The 11,268-nt window shown below is 40.4% G+C and overlaps 1 protein-coding gene across 1 annotated transcript in view; it reads left to right on the top strand.

The window, feature by feature from the left end:
• Positions 1-11,268, top strand: part of Smarcc1 (SWI/SNF related, matrix associated, actin dependent regulator of chromatin subfamily c member 1) — a 175,053-nt gene that overhangs the window by 42,479 nt on the left and 121,306 nt on the right. Inside the window, exon 7 of the mRNA XM_023700647.1 lies at positions 10,540-10,609. Coding sequence (XP_023556415.1) covers positions 10,540-10,609 — 70 coding nt within the window. The remainder of the gene's footprint in view (positions 1-10,539; positions 10,610-11,268) is intronic.

The following is an 11,268-nucleotide window of genomic DNA, read 5'->3' as shown; positions in this document are numbered from 1 at the left end:
TGGCTGGCATGTGGTGCTGGAGGATTGAACCGCGGTCCCTGTGCTCTGCCAAGCTTGTTCCAAGTAGGTGCTTTAGACCACAGAGCCATCTCTCCAGCCCCTTTAATTTTTTTTTTAAACATTTATTTATTGTGTGTGTGTGTGTGTGGCCAGCTCAGCCCACCAGGGGGCGGGGTTGGCTGACGTGGTGCTGGGGGATCGAACTGCGGTCCCTGTGCTTTGCCAAGCTTGTTCCAAGTAGGTGCTTTAGACCACTGAGCCATCTCTCCAGCCCTAATAAAAAATTTCTGTATCAAAAAAAAAACAACAAAATGTCTTAGGATATAGCTCAGTTAGAAGACCCCAAGTTTATACCCAGTTTTGGCAGGGTGGAAAACTGATTTTTGAATAGCAAAGCTTCCCTTGTACTGGAATTACAGGTACTTTCCACCGCATTTGGTTGAACTGGTTTTAATTTGATTTTTTTTTTTTTTTTTTTTGGCAGAACCGGGGATTGAACTCAGGCCCTTGGGCTTGCCAGGGAAGCACTTATTCCACTGAGCCATTTCCCCTGCCCTTAATTTGATTTTTTTGAGGCAGTATCTCACTATGTAGTTTAGATTGGTCTTGAATGTACTATCACAGAATTTGCGGTGATCCTTCTGTCTCAGCCTCCCAAATGCTAGGATTACAGGTATGTGTCACCATGCCTGGTTTAACTGTTGATCTGAATGATTATTTATTTATTTATTTATTTAGAGTCTGGGGTTTGCTGTATGGTTTAGGCTGATCTTGAATTCACTGCGTAGTCCAGACTAGCCTTGAATTCCTGGCAGAACTCCTATCTCAGGCTCACAAGTGAAAGATGATTTTACCAAAGGAACAACTTTCCGACTTGAGAAGCTGACTTAGTGCTAAGCTCTTTCACAGTACTGTAAGTTTACACCAACTGAGTCTTCTGGCAAGTACATTATGCCTGCAGGATATGAGAAGCCAGATTAGATCAGATTTGAGTGACTAGTAAATCCTATGTGGTATTTTTTTGTTGACTAGTGTTATTATGTTGCAAGTTTAATTGAAAATTAAGAAATACTGTGGGGGCTGGGGAGATGGCTCAGTGGAATAAGCACTTCCCTGCCAAGTGCAAGGGCCTGAGTTCAATCCCCGGTTCCACCAAAAAAAAAAAAGAAAAGAAAAAAAAAAGAAACACTGTATTGTTAAAGAATCCATGAATCAAGAAATTTCAAGGAAAATAGAAAGTCTTTGAGACTGAATGATAATAATGAGTAAGCCTGGAGATGTAGCTTAGCGGCATGCCTGCCTGGCAAGAGCACGACCCCAAATCCTGGTATCAAGAAAAAGGAGAATGCAGTAATACAGTATAACATTCACTTTTGTAAAATATAAAGAACCTGGAGGCCTGCCCCTTAGCTCAGTTCTTTAAGTAGCTGCTTCAACAAAGCAGTCAGGCTCAGGTTGCTGTGGTTTGATCCCCATAACTCAAGCCAGACAAACTTGCTCTGAAGGCATTCGGAGCAAAAAACAAAAACAAAAAAAAAAAAACCTTTGCCCTGAGGGGCATTTATATGCGTATCGTAGGAAAGAAGGACTCAAAAAATCAGTGTCCCAAACATCTTTGTCAGGAATAGCAAATTAATTGTAAAGACACAGACATTATGAAGAAAGCAGAAATTAATGAATAAGAAAATACATGAAGGGCTTGGGGAGATAGCTTGGCAGTCTAAGCATCTGCCTGGTAAGCGCAAGAACCTGAGTTCAAACCACGGTACCACAGGTCATGCCGGCTTCAAAACTGGGTGTGGTGGCACATACCTGTAATTCCAGCATTGGGGAGTCTTTGATAGGATGATCACGAGAGTCTGAACTGCGTAGTGAAACTGTACCAAATAAATAAATAATTGAAAATACATGAAAATGAGATACTCAGCTATGTGAAGTGGTTCTTAGAAAAAACTTAACAAGGGGGCCCACCTATTTAGGGTCCCCCCCTCCTGTCCCTCTCCTGGACGGGCTTTCTCTCCCCCCACATAAATATATTCTCATAAAAAGACTTAACAAGGTCAGTGGAGGAAAAAATGCAAAAACAAATATGAAAGGCTAAGGATGAAAGAGAGGTATGTGTAATAGATGGCACAGGAATGAAAACACGATCTTAAACAGAATTTGATCAGTCTGTGGGACTCAGTGTGTGTGTGTGTTGGTGTCAAGGTCAAGAAACCATTTCTGTGGACTAAAACACCTGCTTAGGCAGGCTCAAGGAGTGGGATTTGATCCCAGGCATGCTGTGCTGGCCCTGCCCCAGCATCAGGCTGAGGCTGAGGCTGAGACTGGGCCTGGTGGTACGCACCTGTAATCCCAGCACTTGGGTGGCTGAAAACAGGAGAATCACTACAAATCTGGTATGTGTAGTGAGACCCTGTGGACCCTGCACTAAATACATAAAAAAAGAAAGAAACCATTCCCTGATCCTTTTCCTATAAAGTGAGAAACCATGCTGCATGTAGTAGACATACTTACATAATCGGTATTTTCACCTTTTATCTTCCTGTTAGGTATTAGCAGCTGGTTTCCACTAGATGGAGGTGGTAGACAGCTGTGTGTTCTAATACTCATTTTATTGCTTACACTGTATGGCAACAGTATGGCTGGTAGAAAACTGCATGATTGAACCCAGGGCCCTGCACATACTCAATCACTAAGCTATATTCCTAGCCCTGCATTGTGAACTCTTGTTTTTCATTTGTTTATTCATTTTGTTTTCTGTTACAGACCGACTTGCTCAGGCTGACCTCAAACTTTCAGTTTCCTGCCTCAGCCTCCCAAGTACCTGGGGTTAGAGTTTTCGTATATTGAGGCAACCTTCCTTCTAAGTTTAAATCTCATGACATACAACTTTTCCTTGTTTAAAATTTTTTTTTTGCTTGGTATGGTGTTGATATAATTCTAGCACTTGGGAGGCTGAGGCAGGAGGGTCACCATGAGTTTGAAGCCAGCCTGGGCTACATAATGAGTTCAAGACCAGCCTGAACTGCATTAGTGAGACCTTGCCACAAAAAGTTTTTTTGTTTTGAGACAGGGTCTCCCCATGCTGCTTAGATTGTTTTCAGCCTCATGTGCTCAAGTGTGTAATTTTGCTTCAGCCTCCTGAGTGCTGAGCCTGCATGTGCCCATTACCAAACCTGCATCTGTAACACTTATATTGTGCAACTTGTGTTGTTAGTATTTTGTTGAAGCTATATATTGGGAGCATATGTTTTTGTGTTTTTCTTGTAATGTCTTTGGTTTTAGCCTCTTAAAAAGGAGTTTATTAGTATTTCCTCTTCAATTTTTGCAAGTTTGCAAAAAGATTAATTTCTGGGTTTTTAAAGAAATTTACTTTTGATTTTTGTTTTATATGTTTGGTAGAATTCTGCAGGGAAGCCATTTGACTTTGTGCTTTCTTTATTGGGAATTTTTAAAATGATTGGTTAAGTCCTCTTACTAAATATGGTTATATTCATATTTTATTCATAATTCAGTCTGGGCAGGTTATGTTGATCTAGAAATTTATTCATTTCTTCTAGGTTATCCATGTTTTGGGCATAGTGTCAACCGTAAGTGTGTGTGTGTGTGTGTGTGTGTGTGTGTGTGGCCAGCTCAGCCCACCAGGGGGCGGGGCTGGCTGGCATGTGGCGCTGGGGGATTGAACCGCGGTCCCTGTGCTTTGCTAAGCTTGTTCTAAGTAGGTGCTTTAGATCACTGAGCCATCTCACCAGCCCCTCTTTTCTCCTTTAGAGACTGGGAATGGATCCTAGAGCCTTGTGAATGCTAGGCAAATACTATTGCTAAGCTACATCCCCAGATCTTTTTGTTTTGTGACAGGATTTCAGTAGTTTGCCCAGGTGACCTCAAACTTGGTGTCATCTTGCCTCAGCCTCTTGTGTAGCTGGAGTTCTAGGAACATACCACTGTACCTAGCTGATCCTTTTCCTGTGGCTTTAGTTGTAATTTCATCTCTTTCACTTCTGATTTTTGTTACTTTGTTTTTTTCAGTCATTATAGCTAAGTAAAAGTTTGTCAGTTTTATTCATCTTTTCTTTTTTCATGTATTTGGTACAGGGTCTACAGAGTCTCACTACATAGATCGGGCTCATAGTGATTCTCCTGTTTTCAGCCTCCCACGCTCTATTACAGGCGTGCACCACCTTGCCTGGTCTCAGTTGCAGGCTCAGCGCACCCCGGGGGCGGAGATCAAACCCCCAGCTGCTGCGCTCTGCCGAAGCAGGCACTTCACTGAGCTATCTGGCCTTCCCATTTTTATAAATCTTTTCAATATACAATTTCTCAGTTATGTTAATTTTTTTCTTTTTCTAATTGTTTGCTAACTTTGATTATTTCCTGCCTTACGTAAACTTTAGTTCAGTTTCTTTTTCTGGTACTTAAGATGTTGATTTGAGGTGGGTTTTTTTTTTTTTTTTTTTTCCCCTTCCTAATGATTATTGTTAAACTTCCCTATTAACACAGCTTTTTCTACGTTTATATGTTTTCTGGTTGTTTTCATTTATCTCAAAATGTTTTTCTAATTTTCCTGGTGGTTTTTGGCTTTAACCTGTTCTTCAAGAATATATTTTTCTTCAAAACTGTCTTAATTTCTACCTATTTGTGGTTTCCAGTTTTCCTTTTGCTGTTAATTCCTGAATAACAACTGTAATCAGAAAACACAGTTGGTAGGATTTTAACCTTGCATTTTGTTAAGAGTTGTTTTATGTACTAACAGGAAATCTCCTGGATTAGGTTTTAGATGTGCTTATTAGAAAAATGTGTATTCAGCTGTTACTGTTGTGTGTTTTGTATGTGCCTCATTGGTCACCTGTGGTGTTGGCATGATCTCTGTTTTCCTACTTTCAATGCGATTGATCTTTCGGCGCCTGATAATGGATATTGACCCTCCCAGAGGTTGTGCTGCCCTTTTTTCCCCAGATAACAAGAAGCTCATTATTTGCTTCTTGTTTTGGGGTGCTCTGCTTCTTTAGGAGCACATATGTTCCTAATTGGTGAATTGACCTTTCTATGGTATGTTTGACTCTTGACAGTTTTAATTTAGAGGGTCAGTGTAGCTTCTTTTGCTGTCACTAACTGTTTGGATGGAATAGCTTTTCCTAGCTTTTACCTTTCTTCATCTGAAGTGAATCTAGCATATAATTAGACCTTTTTTGTTAATGTTTTGTCATGTTTGGAGAGAGAATCTTGCTGTGTGGTCCAGGGTGGCCTCAAACTCTCCTTCCTCAGCTTCCCAAGTGCTGGAATATTAGGCTTGCACCTGGCTTTTTTTTTTTTTTTTAAGTTTCACTATGTAATTCAGGCTGTTTTGATTGTTAGTTTTAATCCACTTATATTTAAAGTAATTAAAAATAATGTAGTTAATAAGAGAGATGGACTTAATGCTGCTCGTTTAAAAACTTTTCTTTCAGTTATTTTTACTCTTCTTTCGCTGTCTTGCTACGTTTCTATTTTTCCCTCCAGTGATTGTTTTGATTCCTTGAGCTTTTTAATGCTTTATGGTTTGATTTGTGTTTTCCTTTCCTTTTTTTTTTTTTTTTCCTTTCTATTATTGGTGCGTTCCGGCCAGTGAGATAGCTTAGTGGACTAATAAGTGCCTGCTTAGGCGAGCATACAGACTGGGGTTCCATGCCCAGCACCACCTGCCACGCCAGCCCACTCCTGGTGCACTGAGCTGGCCACCAAGGCTGGGTGTGGTGGTGCATGCCTGTAATCCCAGCCCTCGGGAGGCTGAAAACAGGAGGATCACTATATGAGTCGAGCTGCATAATGAGACCCTGTACCAAATACATTAAAAAAAAAAAAATTAAAAACGTGGTGAGTTCATGTGCCTTTTAAATTTTATTTTTTAAAGAATACAAAATTTTCACTAAACCAAATAATAGGAATTCAACAGTGGTTGCTGTATTACATGATGTTGTCTTCAGATTAGTTGTTCAGGTTACCAGATATAAATGTGCAAGATTTGTTTAAAGAAAAAACAAAACAGTGACAAGAAAATTGTAAGAACTTCAAAAGAAGGAAAGAAAAGAAGAAAAAAAAATTTTTAAGGATTAACTGCTCCTTTCAGAAGACCAGCAAAAATCATGTGTTTTTTTAGTTATTTGTATTTTTAATCATTTGCTCATGTTTTTTTAAGGTGGATTATTTGCCTCTTAATTCTTTTTTAAAAAATCATTTATTTATGTATTTAATGCATTTGGTTGTTACAGGGTCTCACTATGCTGCTTGGACTCATAGTAATTCTTGTATTGTCTGCCTCCCCAGCTCTAGGATTACAGGCGTATGCTACTATACTTGGACTGTGTGGCCTGCTCAGTCTGCCGTAGGGGGTTGGCATGGTGTGTGGTGCCAGGATCGAACGTAGATCCCTATACTTGCCTAAGCTTCCCTAAGCAGGCACTTTAGTCCACTGAGCCATCTCAACTGGCCCTGCCTTTTAATTCTTGACTTCTAAATGTTATCTCTATATTTAGGGTTGGACCAATTTGAAACATAAAATTATGTGTTAAAAAAATTGGTTTGAAATAGCATATAATCATCTTTTGGGTTTTCATTGTATTTTCTCGAATACTATTATTTGTCTTGAAAGCATCCATTTATCACACTGCTAACTATATTCATTATATATATATTTTCCTTTCAGTATTGGGGAGTGAACCCAGGACTTCATATTGAGCTATATCCCTAGTCCATTTTTTTTATTTTATGATAATCTTTCAGGTTGCGTAGACTGGGCTTGAACTTCAGCCGTTCTGCGCCATCCTTCTAGAACTGGGATTATAGGCATGACTCACTTTGCCCAGCTGATTTTTTTTTTTTTTTTCTTTTTTAAATGTATTTGGTTGTTACAGGGTCTTACTACACAGCTCAGACTTGTGGTGATCCTCCTGCTTTCAGCCTTGGTGCTGGGATTATAGATGTGCACCACTATGCCCAGATTCTGGCCCATTCAGCCCACCTTGGGGGTGGGGCTGGCATGGCATATGTTGCCAGGGATCAAACTGTGATCCCTGCTCTTGTCTATGCAGGTACTTTAGTCCACTGAGCTATCTTGCCAACCCCTGATTTTATATTTTTAATTTGTGAGTCTTGCTTTAGGCTGGAACCACGCTCATTCAGTAATTCGCCAAAATGCCAAATATAATGGTAAAGAGGAGGGGAGCCTGTTGTACGTTTTCTAGGTCTTTTAGAAAACATGGGGTTGGGGGCCTGCCCCTTAGCTCAGTTCTTTAAGTGGCTGCTTCAACAAAGTAGTCAGGCTGAGGTTGCTGTGGTTCGATCCCCACAACTCAAGCCAGCCAAACCTGCCCTGAAGGCATTCAGAGCAAAAAAAAAGAAAACATGGGGTTGTTCCTTAGGCCACATACATATGAATGTACAGAAGGCTGCTATTGTGGACATCAAAGGAATGTGCAAAAAAGCATGTCACACAAATATTGCCATGGAAGAAAAGGAAAAAATCTATAGTGTTAACCCAGCATACTTTTGGCACTGTTGTAAACAAGCAAGTTAAGGGCAAGATACTTGTCAAGAGGGTTAATTTGGGTATTGAGCATATTAAACACTCCAAAGAGTCAAGGTAGCTTCCTGAAACGTGTCAAGGTAAATGGTCAGAAAAAAAAGTCAAAGAGAAAGGTACCTGGGTTCAATCGACGCACACTTTGTGAGAACCAAAGGGAAGGAGCCCGAGTTGTGGGAACCTATTCCCTGTGAATTCATTGCGTAAGCTGGGCCTGTAGCTTTGCCATTCAGTACCTAATTGGTGGCTAAGAGGCCCTACTTAAAAAAGTCATTCTGTGTTGTAGGATGGTTTTCTTAATTGAACAGGTATGTGGTGCCTTTACCTCAGAAACAAATGTTTGGAGTAGATTTTCTTTTTTTTTTTAAGTTATTTATTCATTTGATACAGGGTCTCACTATGCATTTAGGACATGTAGTCTCTGCCTCACATGCAGTACCATGGATCGAACCCTGGTCCTTGTACTTACTAAGCAGGCGCTTAGACCACTGAGCTCTCTCCCCAGCCCTAGATTTTGTTTCTGTCTGTTTAATTGTATCAGGTCTTTACTCTTCCATGTTTTTCTTGCTGAACGATATTACTGTGGTATTATGTAGGTATATACTCAAATGGCCAAGTAATTATGAAATATTTATATTGGCTTGAAGATCCTGTAAATCACCATGGAGAAAAGATGTATCAAAATAAATGGAAGTCACTGCAGTTAAATGAATTAAAACAAAAACAAATTTGTGAGTCTTAATATTATGATATTTGAGAGCTTGGGGAAAAATTGCCCCTGTGAGGGGTAGCTTATTCCTAAAGGTAACAACTTAGGCGAACACCTTTGATATGTAAACTAACCAAGGATATGGACTCACCCTGTCACATCTCAATTCTCATAGACCATGTTCTTACTTCCCTTTTCCTAGATCAGTAGTAGCAAACTTATTCACATGCCACAGAGGGCTGTTTATATTGTTGAAAGCTTTATAAGGTTCCCCATCATTGCCTGGTGCTAGATTCAAGGTTGACATTCACTTTATTCTCTGATGATCCTGCTTGAGTTACTCAGATGAGCCAGCTCTAAACTGCTTACTGGACTTCCGCCTTTTCCATGAAAACCCTGAGTAAGGCTTTTCCTTAGGTGTTCCTCTCTCAGTCATTCCGGTGCTACTCTGGTATCTCTTTTTCTTGGGAAATAAGTTGTTCCCTCAGTGAATTCTTGCTTTTCCAAGTTGTGTGTTACACCTTTTTGAATCTTGGGTGTATGGGCCAGTAAGATAGCTCAGTGGACTAAAGTGCCTGCTTAGGAAAGCGCAGGTATCATGGTTCGATCCCTGGTACCTCATGCCGCACCAGCCACACCCCCAAGGGGGGCTGAGCCAGCCACGGTGTCCAGGCATAGTGGCATGCCCTTGTAGTCCCAGCGCTGGAGAGGCTGAAAACAGGAGGATCACTATGAGTCCAAGCTGCATAGTGAGACCCTGTAACAGCCAAATACATTAAAAAATAAATTTTGGGTATAAATTTTTATCATGGGAAGAATGTAAAAAAACAAAAGCTTTTAGGCTATTTTTCAAAAGCAATAACTGCCAGTGTTTCTTTCAAGTACAGTCATATAGGATGAAGATGGATATCTTTTTTTTTTTTTTTTTTTAACCATAGACGTGTAATCTTTAAAGATAGGCTTACTAGATACTCTTACTAATTATGAAAGCCAAGGCAGACAAGACAGGTGTGTTTTGGAGTGTATTTGGACTGAATCTTGACATTTGACTGTAATCATTTGGGTCCTGTGATGAGGAAACACATGTTTTGGGGGAATGGAGAAGGACTCTGCTCACCTGTAGTGTCTGGGACTTGAAAGAATGGAGGAGTCCCAGTGTTCCCTTCAGTGGGAGGCCCCAGTGATTGGGTAAATGCTGCCTAGGCCATGCCCTGCCTATTTTAGCTTCTGCTATGGCAGGTCCAGTAACAGGCGTTTGCCATATGGGTCTTTGAGAGAGACACTTCCAAAATGATAGCAGGAGGTTAGTTCATAGGGTGTGGATTTAGAAAGGAAGGTCCACTGACACCTTTTTTTCAGACCTTTGCCACAGTAGGATGTTATTTTAAGGTCCAGGCCCAATTCTTTTTTCTTTTTTTTAACTTATTTTGGAGACAGATGGACATCCAGGTAGATGGTTCAGAATATGTATAGGATTACCTGTGTGCCTTCCTGGCCGTACTCTATGACACTAGGGTCATTTCTCATTCAAAGTGACATTGAAAAATCAATTTTATGGCTGTTTCACTAGGTTTTACTTCTTTGCTGTTTCTTGGCTTTCAAGGCCTTTCCCCAGACTTCACAGGTTTTCTAAGCTAAATCTAGACTACTTAAGTACTTAACAACCAGTGCTAAAGTGTAGAATTAACCTAATTGAGGTTATTAATTAAGATTATTATTTATTTTATAATTTCCTCCTATCTTTGGAAAGAGAACCTGAGAGGAAACACTACAATGTGAGATCTCAATGCTTGTGGTCCTAGGCACAGAACCCAGGGCTTTGTATGTACTCAGCAAGTGCTCTGCTGCTTTGTATGTCCCCAGTCCTTATAGGTGTAGCACTAAGGGGAGTCTGGAGGTAGTAAACCCCCTTCACCAAGGAGATGAGGCATAACTTCCTTCCTGAAACCTGTGGCTAATGCAGACTCTAGCAGAGAGAGATGAAAGGATCATGTGGAAATGGAAAGTGAAGGGAATGGTGCCTGTGATTTGAGAAGAAAAGTGGGACAGGACAGCAGATAACAGGGCTCATTTACTGCAGAGTTGGTTTTGTCACAGAGTCTAGAAAGTCACAATACATAAGCTGAGAAATTTCTTTTTTATGGCAGGTGGTCTTCAATTTAAATTTTTGTCATTAACAAAGCAAAAAGTTACAGTAAAAATTGAGACTAAATCATACTCCCTTAATTTATCAGTTTGATTGATATGTTTGTTTTTATTCCTTTTTCAGAAGAGTGGTTGAGACCAGTGATGAGAAAGGACAAGCAGGTGTTAGTGCATTGGGGCTTCTACCCAGACAGGTAACTTTTAAAAGTACTAATCATTATTTTAATTATGCACATAGAGTACAGTGAGGGGCTGGGGAGTTAACTCAGTGGCGTAAGTGCCTGCCTGGCAAGCACAAGGTCCCGAATTTGATCCCTGGTACCACCCAAAAAAAGAAGAAGAAATTGTAGAGTACAATGAAATACTTGAACACGTGTGCAGTGTGGTGGTCAAGCCAGGGTTGTGTGTATGGTCACAGCCATGGCTTCATACATGTTGGGCCAGTGCTTTATCACTGAGTAACACCCAAGCCCCTAAAGTCAGGATATTTTCATACCCTTGAACATTAAAAAGTTCACATTAATGTATAACACTAAATGCGCTGAGATGTGGGTGATTCATGTTTCCATCTCCACTTCACTACCTGTTTGGCACCTTGGACCTGCTTTCTTCAGGCAGGGAATACTAATACATATGCCTTGAAAGTCCAAACAAGGCTGGTTTACATAGATATAATTTTACTTTCTGGCTAGTAATACCTGGTGATTTGCATAATTCTTACTTTATTGAGTCTCCCCTCTTTCTCCCCCCGGAACCAGGGCTTGAACTCAAGGCCTTGCACTTGTCAGAGAAGTACTTATTCTACTAAGCCATCTCCATGGCACCACTTTGAGTCTTGTACTGACTTTTTAAA

This window comes from Octodon degus, unplaced genomic scaffold, assembly GCF_000260255.1.
Source record: "Octodon degus isolate 3935 unplaced genomic scaffold, OctDeg1.0 scaffold00126, whole genome shotgun sequence".
In the NCBI taxonomy this organism is placed as follows: Eukaryota; Metazoa; Chordata; class Mammalia; order Rodentia; family Octodontidae; genus Octodon; species Octodon degus.
The sequence above is the reverse complement of the archived record's forward strand: the minus strand, read 5'-3'. Positions and strand labels throughout refer to the sequence as shown.